We start from the raw sequence: 21,057 nt of genomic DNA, 5'->3' as shown, positions 1-21,057 counted from the left end.
TAGGGACCCTTCAGGGTAAGTCCATAGAGCTTGTGAAGATTCTTAGGAAGAGGAGGATCAACATTGCGTGTGTCCAAGAGACCAAGTGGGTAGGGTCTAAGGCTAGGGATATGGATGGTTACAAGCTGTGATACTCTGGGAGCGACAGGCGTAGGAATGGAGTTGGCATCTTAGTAGATGAAGAGCTTAGAGGTCAGGTAGTGGAGGTGAAGAGGATCAACCATAGGTTGATGACTATTAAGTTGGTCGTTCGGGGGTTTACCCTGAACGTGTGTAGTGCTTATGCGCCGCAAGTGGGATCGGAGGGGGAGGAGAAGATGCGATTTTGGGAGGCTTTAGAGGAGGTGGTGAGAGGCGTGCCTAGTTCGGAGAAGATTGTTGTAGCAGGGGATTTCAACGGGCACATCGGGGCGCTACCGGGAGGCTTTGGTGACGTGCATGGTGGTTTTGGTTTTGGGGAGAGAAATGACGAGGGGGCGACCCTACTGGAGTTTGCGAGGGCCTTTGGGCTGGTGGTGGTGAACTCGGGCTTCCCGAAGAAGGACGAGCACCTGATCACCTTTCGAAGCGCGGTAGCCAGGACTCAGATTGACTTTTTGTTGCTTAGGAAAGGGGATAGGGCGTTGTGTAAGGACTGTAAAGTCATCCCGAGTGAGAATCTTTCGACCCAGCATAGGCTCTTGGTTATGGATTTGGGTATAAAGAAGAATAGAAAGAGGAGGACTAAGGAGTGTAGACCGAGAATTAAGTGGGGCGGCCTGACGCCAGTGAATGCGTGGGAGATAGGGGAGAGGTTGGCGGGAATGGGGGTGTGGGAGTGTAGGGGGGACGTGGATAGTATGTGGGACAGGGCGACAAGGTGCATCAGGGAGAATGCAAGTGAGGTGTTGGGTGTTTCTAGGGGCCGGGTCGGGCACCGTCGGGGGGATTTGTGGTGGAATGAAGAGGTGGAGAAGAAAGTGGGGACCAAGAAAGGGGCGTATGCTAAGTTGGTGGAAAGTAAGGACGAAGAGGAGAAGCGAGTAAATAGGAAAGAGTACAAGCTAGCGAGGAAGGAGCCGAAGTCAGCAGTCACGGCAGCTAAGAAGGCCGCTTTTGAGAGCTTGTATGCAGGGTTACAGGAGTCACGGCAGTTAAGAACTCCCACATCCAAAAAATGAAGGTGGCAGAAATGCGGATGTTGCGATGGATGTGTGGACTGATTAGAGGGGATAGAGTTCGGAATGAGACTATCCGGGAGAAGGTTGGTGTGACTTCAGTGGAGTGCAAGATGCGGGAAGCACGATTGAGATGGTTCGGACACGTGAAGAGGAGGGGCATGGATGCCCCGATCCGTAGGTGTGAGAGGCTAGCGTTGGATGGTTTTATGCGGGGTAGGGGTAGGCCGAAGAAGTACTGGGGCGAGGTGATTAGGCGGGACATGGAACAGTTACAGCTCACCGAGGACATGACCCTAGATAGGAAGGTCTGGAGGGCGCGAATTTCGGCAGAGGATTAGAGCCAGTTTGGGTCGCTAGTGTAGGGAATTACTTGGTGGGGGTTTTATTCCTGTTATGATTCCGTCTTCCGTGTTCCATGTTTTATTACGAATCTGTGTGCTTTCCTTTGCTTTTCTCTGTTTTATATTACTTATGGGTGCCGTATTTATGTTATGTAATCTGCTTCTGTGCTTTACTATGTATTTGTGTGGTATCTCGTGTCTTGAGCCGGGGGTCTATCGGAAACAACCTTTCTACTTCATCAGAGGTAGAGGTATGGACTGAGTACATCTTACCCCCCCAAGACCCCACTAGGTGGGAATACACTGGATTTGTTGTTGTTGTTGTTGTTGTTGTATTTACTTAACATTTTCATTCACATAAGTGGAAGTCAATATTTGTTGTAGGAGCATTCGCGGTTTGATAAAGTCAATTTTTCAGTAAAACAAAATCAAATTGAATAAATTGTATTTTAAATATTAAAATCAAATCAAACTAATTAAAAGGTTTTTTATTGCTTTGATTAGTTTTTTGGTTATTCAATTTTAGTAATTTCTAAATAAACATTACAAAATCAATAACTCTTTAAGAAAGAAGAAGTACAAACATTTAATCAAGTTATATATGAAACTTTTTTCAAAAAAAATAAATTATACATCTTCAAAAAATTTAGTCATTTTTAATGAATATAAATAAAATTTCTTAAAACAATTTTTTATGCAAATAATTAAATATTTAGCCGTATATATCTTGATGATGGTATTTGAATTATACAATTATAATTAATTAAAGAAGTACAAGCTATTTTGAATTTTTAATACATTATTGAAAAAATTACATCATTTCACTATATAATTTATCATAACTATTTAAAATTCCAACCCTTAAATAATTATATAAATTCATGATTTCACTTAAAAGCTTGAATAAGAATTTGATGTATCCATGTAAAATTAAGTGATATATCTGAAAGAATGTGATGCATCCGTGTGGGATGAAATGTATCCGTGTAAATTTAAGTTAGGGGTGTCAAGTGGGCCGGGCCGACCCAGCCCAATTCGGCCCTTGTAACTAACCCGGCCCGGTTTGATCGGACCGGTAAGCCCTAGGGCTTTAGGGTTTCGGGTCCCGGGCCGGTTATTTTTTTAAAATGGGCCCAACTAACCCGGCTCGGATACCTTTTAAAAAAAAAAGATTTTGGGCCAAACTAGCCGTTGGCCCAACGGCTATATAGCCGTTTTTGGGTCCAAACGGCTAGTTTGGGCCCATTTATTAAAAAAAAAAAATAACTTTAAAAAATATTTTTTAATCCCAAAAAAAATCTATACATACCCTACAACTTCAATTCATTTTTCACACAATTTTTCACTCTCTCAAATCTCATTCTCTCTCAAATCTCAATTCTCAATTCTCAATTCTCAAATATTCAATATGTTTAATTTCTTAAAGTGTTCACTTTAATTTTTTAATTTTTTGTTTACAAAGTACGAGCGGAAGTTTCTAAAGTCGCAACCTTCGGATACTTCCAAAATTTGGTATTGTCGTTCCATCTCTTACGTTTAATTTTTATTTATTGTATTAATTGTTTAATATTTAATTTTATTATATTTATGCATTTTGAATATTTTTAGTTTAATTTAATTTATATTATGGATAAATTAAGAAACCGCGCTACTAAAGGTGTTAAAATTTTTTGTCCCGAAAGCGGTAGTGGTGGTAAAAAGCGAATTACTAGCGGTAGATGCAACCTGATTTGTGGACGGCTACGGCTGATGCAAAGGATTACATAGAAAAATTATATAATCACTATGTTGATTTATTTGATTTAGCCATACCTACAAATATCACTCCAACTGTCGCTCCTCATCCTCCCAAGGATCCATCATCTTCTAAAAGGCTGGCACATAGTGGTTTTTCTGATTCGTTTTATGATTTAAATTGTTGGAATAGTGTTGATGAGAGAACTTACACATCAACTTATCGGGAAGAGCTGAAATATTATCTTCGGACGGCACCAGAGGATCGCAGACGACGGATCAACACGTTGGATTGGTGGAGGAGTAATGAAACACAATATCCTGTGCTTTCAAGATTAGCTAGAGATATCTTGAATGTTCCAATGTCAACCGTTGCATTAGAGAGCACCGTTAGTCAGAGACGACAGCAGCTTGGAGACAACCGACACTCATTGGGAAGCAATGCAATGAATGTTCTAGTTTGACTCAGAGATTGGATTAGAGCGGAAAGAAGAAACCAAGGAATGAAACCGGAGCCGAGCGACGAGCTGAAACTTGAAGAAATTATGACTTCATGGGAGAACTCAGCAGAATCAAGTTCAATGCATGGTTTTGCCCCCGTTGACTTCGACTATCCTATGCAAGTTCCCATTAATATTAACATGAATGAGTTGGAAAGAATAATGCATAATTTATAGATTTTTCATTCATGTAAATTATAAATTTTGGATCATTTTGCAATCAATAAAATTCCTCAAATTCATTCACTCCTTAGTCCTTGCTTTTTATATTTTTTTATTTAACGATTTAAAATTTTAAACTAAATTTCTAGTTTTCTACTTTAAATTTAAAACTTACTTCTAATATATTATTAATTTACTACCAAATATTATTAATTTATTATATTAAGTAGTATATGTTTTTTATATTTGTGCATATATCTTCTATAGAAGTGTATATTTAACGTATACATGTGTATGTGTTTTATAAATTAATATATAAGTATATCTATATATATTGTAATGTATATATAATGTAGCATATTTTATAAGTAGTAGTATATATACATTGAATGGTGCGTATACACGTGTATATATCTTATATAGATGAATGTATTTAACGTATACAGGTGTATATATTTAATAAATTAGTATAATATAACTATCTATGTATGGTAATCCATGTATATTGTAGTATATATTTTATTTTAAGTAGTACATATACATTGATTGGTGCGTATATATGTGTATATATCTTATATAGATGTATATATTATACGTATACAAGTGTATATGTTTTATAAATTAGTATAATATAACCATCTATACATTGTAATACATATATATGTATATTGTAGTATATATTTTATTTAAAGTAGTACATACATATTGAATGGTGCGTATATATGTGTATATATCTTTTATAGACGTATATATTTAACGTATACAAGTGTATATGTTTTATAAATTAGTATATAACTATATATATATACATATACATACATAGTATATACATATATATTGTAGTATATATTTTATTTAAAGTAGTACCTATATATTGATTTAAAATGATTTAAAATGAATTTCTAGTTTAAATTAAAAACTTACTTTTAATATATTATTAATTAACTATCACACACACACATATACATATGTATGTATATATATATATATATATATATATATATATATATATTGTTGTATATACTTTATTTAAAGTAGTACATATATATTGAATGGTGCGTATATATGTGTTTATATCTTTTATAGACTTATATCTTTAACGCATACAAGTGTATATGTTTTATAAATTAGTATATAAGTATATATATATATATATATATATATATATATATATTGTAGTATATACTTTATTTAAAGTAGTACATCTTATTGAATGGTGCGTATATATGTGTATATATCTTTTATAGACGTATATCTTTAACGTATACATGTGTATATGTTCTATAAATTAGTATGTAACTATATATGTAGATATATATTGTTGTATATATATATATGTATATTGTAGTATATATTTTATTTAAAGCAGTACATATATATTGAATGGTGCGTATATATGTGTATATATCTTCTAAAGTAGTATACATTTAACGTATACAAGTGTATATGTTTTTTAAATTAGTATGTAAGTATATATATATATATATATTGTAGTATATACTGTATTTAAAGTAGTACATATATATTGAATGGTGCGTATATATGCGTATATATCTTCTATAGACGTATATCTTTAAAGTATACAAGTGTATATGTTTTATAAATTAGTATGTAACTATATATATACATATTGTTGTATATATATATATATGTATATTGTAGTGTATATTTTATTTAAAGTAGTACATATATATTGAATGGTGCATATATATGTGTATATATCTTCTAAAGTAGTATATATTTAACGTATAATGTATATATGTTTTATAAATTAGTATATATATATATATATATATATATATATATATATATATTGTAGTGTATATATATATATTATACTATTATAGCATATGTTTTATTTAAAGTAGTACGTATAGTCATATATAATTATATATTGAATGGTACGTATATATGTGTAATTGTTTATATATTTTTTTAAAAATATATATTGTATATTGGAGTGTATATAGTGTATATTGGAGTGTATATAGTGTATATTGAATTTTTTATTTATTTTTTAAACGGGTTTGACCGGTTTTTAATCGGATTTGACCAGATTTTGGTGGTTTTTACTGGATTGGGTTAAGTGGGCCGGGTTAGGGTGGGTTTTAATTTTTTTACTGTTTGGCCCGACCCGGCCTGGATAGTGTCAAAACCGGCCCTCAACCCGGTTAAAATGGAAGGGCCGGTTCCGGGTTGGCCCGGCCCGACTCGTTTGACATCCATGATTTAAGTAATGTATCCAGAAGAATGTGATGTATCCATATAACTGAATCAGGAATTATTACCATAATATTGAAAAAATTAGAACACAAGTAATTACTTCCAAAAGGGTTGAGATTCATGTTTTTTTACTAAATTCTTGGCATCATTAAAATTAAAAAACAAAATGCAAATAAAACTAGAAGTAATGACCAAAAATTCGATTACTATAAAGACAAACACCTAATTTATCCTTATCGAGATTGACTGCACTGACTAGAAGTAAACTACTACTACTACTAGAAGTCAACTACTACTACTACTATATTCTATCAATATAATACTACTACTATTACCATTATTATCATTATTATTAATAATAATAATATTTTAATAAAATTTTCATCTTAATAATATTTTAATAATGTTAATTTAATAATATTTTAATAATATTAATTTAATAATTTTTTAATAACGTTAATTTAATATACTACTGCTGCTGCCCTTAATAACGTTTTATTATTAACATTTTAATAACATTAATTTAATAATGTTAATTTAATAACGTTAATTAATATACTACTGCCCTTAATAACGTTTTACTAATAACATTTTAATAACATTAATTTAATAACGTTAATTTAATATACTACTATTACTGCCCTTAATAACATTTTAATAACGCTTTATTAAAACTATAAAAAAATTATTATTAGTATAGTTTCATCTTTAATTTAATATTTAAAATAAATCATATTTAGATATATTATATAACTTAAATTGAGGCTAACCCACCTAATTAAGAAATCTTCAATATTGCTCTTTTTCCGCAATAACAAAAGAAAATAGATGTCATTTTCATCAATGAGTTGAAAATAATGAAAAAATAATAGGAAAAAGTCATTTAAATATATAAAAAGGAATTAGTAAGGGCATTTTAGTCATTTTACTAGTTTTTACCGTTGAAAGGCTCAGATTTTAAGCTGGACGCACGCTGTTTTGCGTGTACAACACGCATTTTGCCACATAGGATCGGGGTGTTTATTTACTCAGGTTTTGAATAGTTAAAAGTCTTATGCACTATCAGAATTTAAGGTCAATGTTATAATTTAATCTCAAATTTAGGATCATATTTATGTAGTATGCCAAAATAATATGTATAGTAAACTTTTAAAAGGATCAAAACCAAAAAATGTTGGATTTTTTCTTCAGTTTTTAATTCTTTCCGTGAACACCTCTAAATTCTTGCCTCACTATTCCTATTTTAACATTCTTACAGTTAAAATCTAACAATATTAAATTAATTCGTCCTCTAATCCCTCTCTAAGCAATTTCATCCTCTCTAAGCAATTTCATCATTTTCCTGTAGCATTGAAATCTATCAAAACCATCTATAAAAGAATCATAAAGAAAAGAACACCTGTTGTTTTTTTAGAAAAGATGGGGCAGCAAAATGAGTTAAAATGACTCTCAATGGATTGAAATATTTCAATAGCTTTCAATGACATTCAATGTATTTCAATGATTTTTCTTAAGCACATGAAAATTTTAAATAGCCAACTTACAAACAAAACATAAATTCAAAATTTAAAATAACCTAAAATATCTTAACTAACTAAACAAACTAACAACCTAGTTAAAATTCAAAATTCAAATTTATCCTAATCTAAATAATTTATTTTATTAAAAAATAGTTGTACAGTAACTAAAAGCAATTTCCACCAACACCTAATTACGTAAGTTTGCAGCCATAAACACGTAATTAATAAAAATGCAATGCACCGTTCTTCAATTCATTTTGCTGCTGTCATTTCAACTTTTTAATATGATCTCTAGTTGGATTAGGAGTAAAGTGGGTGTAGGGTAAAATCTATGTCCCACAATGGACACTTGTCAAGTGTAGGAATCATACAACTGACACTATCTATATCTCACACAGGATAAAAAAATTTCTTCATATTCGCCTCCAATTCTAACACGTTAAATTCCAATGTCTCACCTTTCAAGCTTAGGTGACGACACCTTTTTTTTTCAATTACATCTACTAACTCATTTAAACTCTTTTGACCCGTTCGCCAGATCCACTTAAAAATTAAAACTCAAATCTCATTGTTCATCCATGATGAATACGATTTCAACACTCAAATCTTGTCCAAATTAAAAACCAACTTTTGTTATTGTGATAGTCAATACCTTGAAATATCCTTGTCTATCTCATCCCAATCACTAAACGACCTCAATACTTTTGCCATTCTCTTACCTCTGTTGCTTTGTCCAATATATCTTTCTTGCAAAGAGGACTCTTTCACAAATAAAAATGCATTGAGGATTCACCCTTTGCTAAAAACAATGGTACATGGAACAACTTGTTACAAAAGCCACTTTAGATTGTAACCGTAACTAGCAAACATCTCCAAATGGGATTTTCAGATATTTACAGCACTTTTAAGTCGATTGACAAGGACATTTGGAGGACCACCTACTAGTATGTTTAAAAATGGAAAAATAAATAAATTATTAAACGCCAGACAAACAAGACACTTCAACCCTCTTTCCTGTTAGCCAAAGGCATGTCAAAGTTTCACATTACCATACTCATCGAAATTCTCGTTTGGAATATAGAAGTCGAACTTGACATCAACTGAACCAGAACTATCTCCAGTGTCTTTGTAGTCGATGTTAGTTATTGTTCCAGTTGGATCCTCTACCTGGTATTCTGATCTCACCCGTCTGACTGGCACCGTGACAGAGTAGATTGTCCCAAGGTCTGGATCCGTTGAGACGCTAAGCTGTACTTTTTCCTGCGATTCTATTTCCACAAAATCAGAGAGAGCGCTAATGACGTTGCTTACAATCTTCTGTTTGGCCTCTTCGCTGACAGCACATCTATCAGAGAAGAGAATCATCTTCAGGCGTTGTTTAGCAATATTAGCAGCAGAATTACTTGCCGAAGGGGATGGTGGAAACATTATCTTCCAAGCCAAGCTTAGGCGCTCAAAAAAGCTCATGCCGATAGCATTGAGGAGTAAATTATCAAATTCCTGGCTGATGGAACTTGCTGATACTTTATAGTCTCCAAGGATCCCAAAAGGCTTTCTTGAGTGGCATCGTAAGCTATGGCTATCAGATGCTACACGAGACCATTTGGGCAACACCTCAGTGGAACTAGATCCACCGTTAAGAAAGGCACTAAAATCTACCTGCAATGTGCAAGAAATTATCTTTCATTTTCAGAATACAAACAATGGGAGAACACAACACAAATATCTAGGTACATTTATGAAACTGTTTACAAGATGCTAGGACGAATACACTTTCCTACATATTGCACTTCACAGCTTGTAAGAACCATTATTTCCCAATGCTTAAAATTTTCTGGACAGAATTGAAGTAAAAAACAGACGTAGAGATGCAGATGTTAAAATCCACTTTCAAGCATGGATTACCAATAAGCCAATCTTTGCAAGTGGTACCGTTCAAAAGATATAGAAAATGCACTTAAAAGGATATTGGCATAAGATTTGAGTTGGGGGAATAAGTAAACATAACCATCTTCTAGCTTCTCTCATCTATCAAGGAAAACATATGGCACCACATTCGAATTAAACAATAAATTCAGGTGAATCAATGAATAAATATATGGCATAAGCATATCCAATAACGAGTCGGAGATCAAAGTACTTTTTACACAGAGCACGCATGGACACAATTTATGCAACCATATAACCATGAATATTTTACACCTTGAGCTTGAGCACATCTGAATCCATCTTGGACACAGCATCTCATATTTAGCTAGGGCTCTACTATCCAAAGAGAGAAAAGGAAAGACGATATTGAACTAAAACTAGAAATCAAGGAAGCAACTTTAGAGAACCAATTGACCCGGTACCAAACAGAATGAAAGACCAGTCGAACTGTGAATCTCATCTTAGGGCCCAGTTATTATCCTGGGAGAGAACATGAAGACCAAGAAGGCACCAATCAGTCTTGCTTTCTCTTTTAAATAGGACCTAGCCAGCTTCTCTAATTTGCCGCAAACATAAATATTTGGCATCAGAGTCTCCACTCAGTCCTCAACTTTGCAGTTATGGGGAACCATAGTAAGTGTTATGAAGAGGTCACGATCAACAAGACCGGGCCTGACGTTGGTGCAGGTTAACATGTTAACTGTTAAGGGATGCAACAACTAACCAAAGTTGCTAACAGTGCATGCTCAAATGAATCAATGCATTGAGGAAATTCCGAGTTCGTTTGCTTAAGGTGCAAAATTTGAATGTTCTTGTGTTCTTCATATCTTGTTGAGGAAGAACATTCAAAAAAGAGGGTTTGATCCAAAGGAGTGTATGAAAAAGGGGTTGTACTTGTTTATGTCAAGGAATATTCAAAAATTCCAGATGAAGAAATTTTAAGGTTAGTACAAAAGGAGAATATTCCAAAAGGGGACAAAGACAAGGAAGTACAAGGGTATAATTTCTTGAAAGCTTCCTCCAGTGTCCTTTTGTTGTGTATTTTGGGATAATTTTCAAGTTTTTTCTCCACCTTTTTAGAGCATTTTCTCCATGAATTTCAGCCCAATTTCTTCCCAAATAAATATTTCAGCCCAAGTTTTGCTACAATGGAGTTGGAAGGAAATTCAAATGTTTAAGTGTTTCTCATCCCAAGGTAAAGAAGATCTTTCATGTGAGCTTCAAGGTTTGGATTCGAGGATGAATCCTTTTCAAGAAAGGGAGAATGATGCAAGCCTCGTGCTTAGAAGACCCTTATCTTATTAAGGGTACTTTTGTAATTATTAGTATAGGCTTATAAATAAGAGAGAATAGCTAATTTTAGATAGATGATTTTTGAGATGATAAACCCTAACACTATAACGAGAAATTAAAGATAAAAGGATAGAAAGTAGAGACACAAATTGAAATCAAGGCAACCAATACTATATGAAGGTAAAGACCTCCTTAATATTCAAGATAAACATCTAAACCTTAGAAGCAAGACACAAGTAAGGATTTAATAGGCAATCGAGGCTATACGAAAACCGAGACCTCCTATTAAGAAATCCAAACAAACACCTATGCAATCGAGACACCCTCAAGAGGAATGATATCCTCAAGCAAGCAATCTCATTAGCATTTCCTAGCAACTATGACCTTAGCCTCAACTATCTCAAGATTTTTACACTTATGGGTGTATTTGTTATGAAGGAAAACATTTTCTGGAAAATGTTTTCCAATTTTCTCATATTTGGTTGGCTTAAAGGTTTTGGAAAATGTTTTCCAAATCAACTCATTTTCATTAAATCTAAGGAAAATGACTTCCCTTCAAAAAGTAAGAAAAACATTTTCCAAAACTCTTTCAACCTCACTCTTAAGTTGAAATATTCATATAACTCTCAAAATCACTCATCCCTATTCCGACCCTCAATCCCCTACCCCCACCCCCCCCCCGCCCCCTACCACCCCTATTAAAAATAATATTTTAAATTTTTTCGTTACCTCACCCCTTACCCAAAACCCAAAACCCTACTCCCTTCCTCTTTCCAAAAAAAAAAAATTAATTTTTTTTTTAAATCAAACTTTTTCTTACCTCCCTTACCAGACCACCCTACCAACCTCCTCCCCCCTCCCCCTTCAAAAAGAATTAAATTTTTTAAATTTATTTGTAAAAAAATTTCAATTTTTTCCTTACCCCACCCTCACTCCCCTGCCCCGACCCCTACCCCCATTCAAAAAAAATATTTCAAATTTTTTTTTCTTACACGACTCATACTCCCCTACCCCTACCCCCACGCTATACTAGCCCCCAACCCCCTTCCCCCCTCCCCCAAAAAATTAATTTATTTTTAAAAAATTAAAATTATTTTCTTACCCACCCTTACTACCTATTTTGACAACCCCCACCCCCACGTACCTACCCCTCTCCAAAAACAAAATTAATGTTTTTAATTTGTTTTTAAAAAAAAAATTAAAACTTTTTTCTTATCACACCTTTTTTTATCATATTTTTTCTCATTGTTTTTGTTAAATATAAATACTTTTAAAAAACATATACTTATCCAATTTGCATAATGAACACACAAATATAAGTAAGAAACAACTCATTTTTCTAGAACATATTTCTCCTCCTTCATATTGAACACACCCTAAAAAAATATTTTTTGAGATCACAAATTATTTTTCTAAAATGTATTTTTACGCTTTAGCTCAAATTAAAATGTATTTTTTGAAAAATACTTTTTCATTCACCAACCAAACACTATAAAATATTTTCCGGAAAATATTTTCCATCCACCAACCAAACATCGAAAAACAAGAAATCAACTTGTTTTCCAAGAAAAAATTTTCCATGGAAAACATTTTCCTTCATACCAAACACACCCATAAATTCACCATATCAAAATACTAGTCTAAAATAAGTCATTCTCTCTTATTTATAGCCTACACTAGTAATTACAAAAATACCCTTAATGTGATAAGGGTCTTCTAAGCATGAGACTTGCATGTCAAGAATAGCCACTTTGCATTCATAGCCTTTTCCTCTCTTTTTTTGGCCTTTATTCCTTGTACTTCCACTTTAGCATGTTCTTGAGCTTTAATTCTTCATGATATTGATGAAACTCGACTGACATCATTCTCCCTTTCTTGAAAAGGATTCATCCTCGAATCCAAACCTTGAAGCTCACATGAAAGATCTTTTTTACCACCTTGGGATGAGAAACACTTGAACATTTGAATTTTCTTCCAACTCCTTTGTACCAATAATTGGACTAAAATATTTATTTGGGAAGAAGTTGGGTTGAACTCAATGGAGAAAATGCTCCGAAAGGTGGAGAAAAATCTTGCAAAAGAGCTGACAATGCACAACAAAAGGACACTTGAGGAAGCTTCCAAGAAATTGTACCCTTGTACTTCCTTTGTCTTTTTTCCCTTTTGCGATATTCTCCTACTGTACGAACCTTATCCTTTCTTATTTTGGAATTTTGAAATATTCTTTGGCATAAACAAGTACAACCCCCTTTTCATACATCCTTTTGGATCAAGCCCTCTTTTTTGCATGTTCTTCCTCAACAAGATATAAAGAACATGAAGAACACAAGAACATTCAAATTTTGACCCTTTAGCAAACGAACTCGGAACTCGACGAAGTTCGAAACCCAAGCTCCTTTTTCAAGCTCCCGAACAAAACCCAAGCAATTTTAAGCCCAAAAACTCAACCACAAATTTCAGATTTGAGAACCCACTTCAAATATCTTCAAACTCAAACTTCAACAATGGTGGAACACTCAAATCTTATCGGAATAAGCTCGAACATTAGATCTAAACTCCCCTAGTCTTGGGAAATAATCTCCAACAACTTTAAACCTCCAATTCCAAGTCAAAATTTTCAAATCTAGAAACCCATTTGCAATTTCTTCAAGTCATGAACAACTCCATGAACATGAAGAACACCCAAATCAAAATCCTAATGGATTTCTACTCCTTTTTCACTCAAATTTCAGATTTGAACTCCAAATGTGAAGGAGAGCAAACCTCAATACTTAAGAGCCTCTAATTTCACCTAGATCTACAAACTTACTTGATGAGTTTTCAAGTTCTTCACCTTCAACAATGGTGGATCTCTCCAATCAAACAAGCTAGTTTCTTAGATCTAGAATCAAATAATACTAGAGAATCCAATTCTAGTATTAGAAACTCAAGAAGACTCAAAAATCAAAAATCAAATTTTTGGATTTTTCTAAAAAACGTTTTTTTTTTTTGTGATAACAGCCTCTCTACTTCTTCAGAGGTAGCGGTATGGACTGCGTACATCTTACCCTCCCCAGACCCCACTTTGTGGGAATACACTGGGTTTGTTGTTGTTGTTGTAGTAAAACCAAATACTAGAATCGTTGGAATGATCCTAAGCTCAATTCTGATACCAAATGATATGAGTTGGAATATGCAAAATGAAAACCCTATCACTAAAACAAGAAATTAAAGACAAAGTTATAGAAAGGTAGAGACACAAATTAAAATCAAGGCAACCAATACTATATGAAAATAAAGACCTCCTCAATATTCAAGATAAACATTTAAACCTCGAAAGCAAGACACAAGAATGAGACTAATAGGCAACCATGATTATACTAAGACTAATAGGCAACCATGATTATACTAAAATCAAGACCTCCTATTATGCCAAACAAGCATTTATACTATAGAGATATCCTCAAGAGGAATGATTTCCTCAAGCAAACAATCCTATCAACATTGTTTAGCAACAAAGGCCATGATCTCAACTCTCACAAGAGTTTCACGCTTTCAAATATCATACCAAAAATAGTCTATCTAAAATGAGCCATTCTCTCTTATTTATAGCCTAAACTAACAATTACAAAAATACTCTTAATGAGATAAGTGTCTTCTAAGCATGAGGCTTGCATCAATATCCAAACTCATCTTTATTCTTGGATTACCCAATAGACACCCTTGTTATGTTGTCCATAAGCCAAATGTCCACCTTGAGTGGGCACATTGCTTGATGGAATGGGTTGTTACCTCTATACAAGGTCTTGCACCTTAATGTCCACCCTAATGCTAGCTTTAGAGGTTGAGTAGGCCCTGGGTTCATTTTCTTAACATGGTAAATGAAGTAAAGAAGAAAAAAATTGGTGATTAATATAACGTCCATCAACTCTTATTGAAAGGGGGAAAAACTGGAATAATTTAGTCATCAGTAACTGTATTGGAACTTTCGTAATACTCACCCACCAGCAGGGGACCATTACCCGAGCTTCTGTCACAAAAGCAGATCCAGGATTATAAGCAAGTGGTGTGGAGTACCTCTAAGCTCACTACGTAAATTTGTAACAGAATGTTCAATAGAGTATGGATATATACTTCTACAAAAGCTTCAGCTACCGTGTCTGTGTCTGTGAGTACATATAGACTTCAAGCAAAGGCAATGGGCGCCAATGATCCCTAACCTTACCGTAAATCCATGTTCATGCATTCCAAAAGAGAACTAGTAAGCAAAACCTTTAACTAACAAGCCCCAAAGCTCCAAATGCATCCTCAAATAGACCCTAGAAAAATTAGCTAGCCATTACTTGGATAATGTTCGATCACCCTATTCCACCCCCCATTCCATCAAATGAACAAGCTGTAGTTACTCTTCCCAGTTCTGCTTAAACAATAGTAGGTTGAAACAACCAACCCACATAGTTACCAAGCACTTATTCATCTAAAAGAAAACCATAGATACCTAGCACTTAACCCCTCAATTCTGAAGTTGCTCAATCTTAGAACTATTACTTCAAAACCCACAAGGAGGAAAACAAATGAATCCTTTAATATAAAAGAGTGCATTGTACTGGTTAATTTTTTTTTTCTATTAATAACCACGGTGTCCATGCAAACTTAACCGCATCCCGACTAATTCCACGGGATACTTTTCACCTCCTACCATCCATGTACCAAGAAACTCTGCCCACCAAGATTAGAACAGATCATTTCTGGATAACCATGTTATCCCGGCCAACTTGCACACACTTCAACTAATTTCACGGGTACCAAGTACCTTTGTCCATCAAGATTAGAACAAATTTTTTTTTTTTGGAATAATCATGATATCGGAGCCAACTTGCATGCATCTTGACTAATTCCACAAGATATCTATAAACTCCCACTAGCAACGGGTACCACATAACTATATCCACCAAGATTGGAACGAATAAGAAGAAATCACCTAGTATTTTTATCTGTACCGGATTTAAACCTGAGACCTCAACGTACTCAACCCACTTCATTGCCCACTAGGCAACACCCTTAGCTACATTATACTTATCAATTGAAGCAAACCCATATCAGCAAATCCTAGAAACAAGAACCAAAAAGAGAACACTTCCACAAAATAAATACACTAGCCTAATCTCTTAGATTTGGGAGAAAAGAATGAATCTTTCACCATGAAAGAGTACATCACTACATTGCACTAGTTAATTAAAGCAAACCCATATCAACAAATTTTAGAAAAAGGTACCAAAAACAATAAATATCCCCTAACAAATTACAGTAACACACAATCTCTTAGATTTCGGAAATAATGGGATAAAGATACTTACTTAAGAAGTTAACAAATACTCAAATTAACAAATACCCAAATTGACAATTACCCAAGTTAAAAAATACCCAAATTGATAAACACCCAAATTGACAAATACCCAAGTTAACAAATACCCAAATTGACAAATACCCACGAAAATATTCACTAAAAATCATTTAAAAAAAATGAAATTGTTAAGCTATGAATGGCAAACCTTGGAAGGAGGAAGAGAGGTCCGAAGTGGATTCTTTGGATATGGAATCAACGTAGCGGAGACCCTTAAATCTCCTGAAATTGCCATTAATTTTCCTCTTTATCGCACAGAAATGGAGGTTAGGGTTTGGAAATGGGGACTTTCAGCTGCTTACAGTAGAGCTCACTGCCAACCCTACGTACTCAGCTCTTCATTACGACGTCGTTTTCGATACATGTGAATTTTGTATTTTTTGTTTTTTTTCTTAGGTTGTTTTATTATTAGGTGGAGAATTTGGAAAAACTTTTTTGAGATGATAAAAAGTGTGTTGACTTTTGGGTTTGTTTTAAGTTGATGTATTGGAATAATTAATCCTTGTATAAAATTTTGGTAAAGAAAATTTGTTAAAGTGGTAAAGTTGAATTTATCGACGTGATTTAAGAATATATGAATTAACATAATGTGTAATTTATATGAACAAGATTAATAACGAGTATAGAATGAAATGATATTAAATAATAAAGTAAAAAAAACTAGAGATAACCTAAGGCCAATTGTTAATATTCGATTGTGTCATTGCGCAAGTTTGATGCCATTGATAATAAACAAAACAATGAGTAAGAGAATGTCAGAGAGTTTACGACGAATGACTAGAAGACTATTTATCGCTCAAACCCTAGAAAGTAGTTTTCATGGAATATGACCTTCATGAAGACTCTTACTGACTCATATACGCAGTTGTTACACAATGACACGGGGAGAAGAATCGTGAATCTTTCAATGGCGGTTGAGCTTCATTCTTATCTTGTCATGGTGTAGCCAGATGCCAAGTCTCGTGGCTTCGAAGATAAGTGGGCCTATGAGTGTAATGTCGGACTCAGATATTGTGAATTCGAGATACCCAAGAAAAGGTTGCTTTCTTCGGTTACGATTAAGGATATTTCTTCGGTCACGATTGAGGATATGTTCATGTCACATCGTAGCTGAGTTGGATCTAACTCGACACTTCCTCCACGTGTCTTTTCCCAATTCAGCCACATAATTGACTTGGATTTACCCCATAAAAAATTATTATTTGATTGATCACATTAAAAAAAATTGTCTCACAGTTATAATATAGTGTTTCATCGAAGGTATTAAATAATATTCATATAAGTTATGTATGAATTAATTTATTATTATTTTTTATAGAATAAAATATGGATTGTATATTAGCAAAGTGGGATTAATTATTTGAGATAAAATCCGATTTTTTAAACAATCCTTTCATTATTATCATCACATAAACAATCTTTGCATTATAAATTATAATCCAACTATAACGAATATATCAACCAAATTACTCCTTATAGTTATAGAAGATATGGTTGGTTATTTCATCTAATTTTAATAGGCATAATACATAAATAAATATTTAAATTTTGTCTCATCTGACAAATAAGTACTCCAACTTTGAGAGTGCACATCTCAATCATCTCCACGCGTCAGTCTAACACTCCAACTCATCCTCCGTCAGTCTAACACTCCAACTCATCCTCAAGTAAATTTTGAAGATATCTAGATGATCGTTTTGTGGATTGGAGTGTTAAACAGATATAGTGAAAAAGAGTTGAGGTGCCTAGATAAGCACTCACAAAGTTGAATTGCTTACTTGTGACGAGACCAAGTTTGAGTGTATGGAAGTATTAGGCCAATTTAATTTCATGTTAACTTACGATACATACCATTTGATTTTTTAATTTTATTCTTTTTGTATTGTGCAGAGTGTTAGTCCGTAAAAAATACACACATTTAAAAAATGATGGTACTAGAGATAAGAATGCTCAGATGGATGTGAGAGACATAAACATCCAAGTATTATAGTATTATTTTTATGTGGGAGAGGCAAGAGACTATTCTCCCCGCCCCAACTTCATTTTTATTAGTAATCGTGTCAAAGTGGTTTCATAGTATCTTGTACTTTGCTTTATACAATAGCACGTTGCTTCATTTGCTTTGTTTGTCATTCTATTTTGCAATTGTTATTTTCTTTTCTACTCTACTCTAATTACACTTCTTTTGAGCCGAGCGTCTATTGAAAACAACCACTCTATCCTCTCAAAAGTAGAAAAGGAAAAATGGATCTTAAGCGTTAGTTTCATAAACTCTTTGAATCAATTCCAACACTTATGATGAACCCAAAACTTTTCAACACAGATTACTTATAACCAAAATATGAAATTTAATATTTTTGGAGATCACCATGTTGACTATAACCACACAAGAAAGTATTCACCTTATTGATGGTTTCAATTGGCAGGGGGCGGAACTAGGGGCACAAGGTGGTTCATGTGAATCCCCTAAACTAGAAATTTACAGCGTATACTCACGTTTTTTAAAATTAAACACACCCGTCATTCGTGAATCAAGAATCATGCATCACTCATTTTTCACTTCATTCGACGAGAAATTTTGAATGATTTTTGAAGCTAAGCATGCTGCCTCAGCAGCCCCATATGGCGACTATTGCATCACCATAGCACAACCGCGATTTTTGTCTGAGCTTACAGCCTCCCAGACCATTATAAGCTCATGACCAGTATTACCTTCTGGTCTTGTAACTTAATTAGTAAATTCACATGAAACAATCACTACACCTTCTATTGATTCACTTACAAAATATATACTAGCAAATAACGGTTATCAGCTGCGGTGAACACAATCAGATTGTAATACTGCAAAAGCAGAACATATAGATTTTGATGATGAAATATCAAGGCATAATACATAAATAGATACTAAAACTTGGCCTCAGCAGACAAGTGAAACTCCATCTTTGAGTATACACATCTAGACACCTCAACTCGTCTCCATTTGGTCAATTGAACACTCCAACTTACAAAATGATCATCTAGGCATCTCCAAAATTTATGCGTCACATCAGCATATAATGTCCACGAGTCACAAGGGAGACAAGTTGGAGTGTCCAGTCGCCAGTTAAGACTGAGTTGAGGTGTCTAGATGTGCACTCTCAAAGTTGGAGTTACTATGTGACACCTTTTATGACACATCTTAATTGCAAGTTCTTTTAGGCCACGTAAGCACAAAGGTGGATAATACTACAGTAAATTTGGTGTGAAACCGACGTACTAATGACTCCTGGTTACGAGTATACTCTTTGATATGGTAAGAGCTGCTTCTAAATACTCCACTGTGACTGGGATTATCAGAAACGGAGAACTAAATTGCCATCAAGAACTGCAGAAGTTACTAGTATTATTGCATCTATGAACTTCCACCAAAACAAGAGAACGATCAAGCCAAGTGATCTACAGCCACAGATTTTTCCACGCGAACAAGTGAGAGCATCTCAAAGAAGGAAAATTGAAGTTCCTTGTTTAATTAGAGTGTAATAATATCTGTCATTGGTTAAAGATAACTCCTCTAGTTGGCTAATAAAGAACTCATAAAAGGGATTGGACTCACCTGCACAAGAATAGAGCCTAAAGACAGAGATGGATTTACTTCCCTGTGCGCGAGATAAACACGAAACTCAATCCCAAGTCACCTATTGCAAATGAGCATATACTTTCTAAAATAATGTAGCTCTAATGGAAGTACTAAAGATTTCCGTAACCTATAAAAGCAGTGAACCTGTCCTTGAGTTCCATTGGTTGATGAGGCCATGTAGGAGGTAATGGCGACTATGGTTGAGAGAAATAACAAAACTTTCAAGCATATATCTTGACCAGGGGCAGAGCTAGAGAGTCAGCTAAGTAACGATTAGAATCCAGAACTCATAAGGTTCAAATCCCGGCTCTGCCTATAATCACGACAAGGGGAGTGTGTTGTGCAAGCAAATTTGTACTACCAAAAGCTCAGGCCAATGCGGTTAGAAACATGCCTAAGAGTTTGCAAGAGTAGATAAGAAGTTAGCCTTTTGTTGCAACTTGCTTAGCTTTGGAAGGATTTGCTCCAAAATAATACTCTCTATTTCAACATAACAACAGAAGATATTACTTAGAACAGTTAGAAAAACAAATAGTTACCGGGACATGGAAAAAGAAAGCGCTAAGATATCCTGATCAACTAAGGAAAGATGCATAACGCACAGGAATAAGAAGCCTAAAATAGAACCAGATGCAGCATAAAATTTTCTTGTACTGCAATACACAAAATTTGAGGCCTCAAGCTGAAATGTTGGACAAAAACGCACCAAACACAGTGTATCCGGAGGCAGATCTTGGATTTCTAGTTCATTCGGATAAATAACTCACCATTCACCGTTCAACCAAGTGCACTATCCAGTAGGGGTGGGCATTCGATATTCGGTTCGGTATTTTCATAATTCGGGTTCAGTAATTCGATAATCGGTAATTGAAAATAGATACCAAATACCATACCATTAAACTTCGATTCGATAATTCGGTAAATTAAATTTTGGTTCGGTACGGAATTCGGTATTACCATATTAAAGTTGGACATGCTTGTAGTGATCCTATTTGTTGATAATAGTGGTGATTTCCAACCAACGTTTTGACACCTCTGAATACACAGTTTTACACTAGAAAAAATCAATTTTTTTTGGTCTTGTTACACGTTGATACGTGTGACTCAATTAATGAAACATCTTAAAACCTATGTTATTGTAGTTTGATCTAACTCCAAGAAGTGGAGAACTGGATGTAACACGAATAACATTTACA

General features: G+C 34.2%; 1 protein-coding gene across 1 annotated transcript; it reads right to left on the bottom strand.

The window, feature by feature from the left end:
• Nucleotides 1-8,402: 8,402 nt before the first annotated feature.
• Nucleotides 8,403-16,715, bottom strand: LOC107848225 (cell division topological specificity factor homolog, chloroplastic). The gene is made up of 2 exons (XM_016692933.2): nucleotides 16,394-16,715; nucleotides 8,403-9,299 (listed from the first exon to the last, which is right to left on the bottom strand). Exons 1-2 carry the CDS (start codon nucleotides 16,478-16,480, stop codon nucleotides 8,673-8,675), a joined length of 714 nt encoding a protein of 237 aa, XP_016548419.1. The 5' UTR covers nucleotides 16,481-16,715; the 3' UTR covers nucleotides 8,403-8,672.
• Between the last annotated feature and the right edge of the window lie 4,342 nt (nucleotides 16,716-21,057).

This window comes from Capsicum annuum, chromosome 11 (genome assembly GCF_002878395.1).
Source record: "Capsicum annuum cultivar UCD-10X-F1 chromosome 11, UCD10Xv1.1, whole genome shotgun sequence".
Lineage (NCBI taxonomy): Eukaryota > Viridiplantae > Streptophyta > Magnoliopsida > Solanales > Solanaceae > Capsicum > Capsicum annuum.
This window is presented reverse-complemented; position numbering and strand designations above follow the sequence as displayed.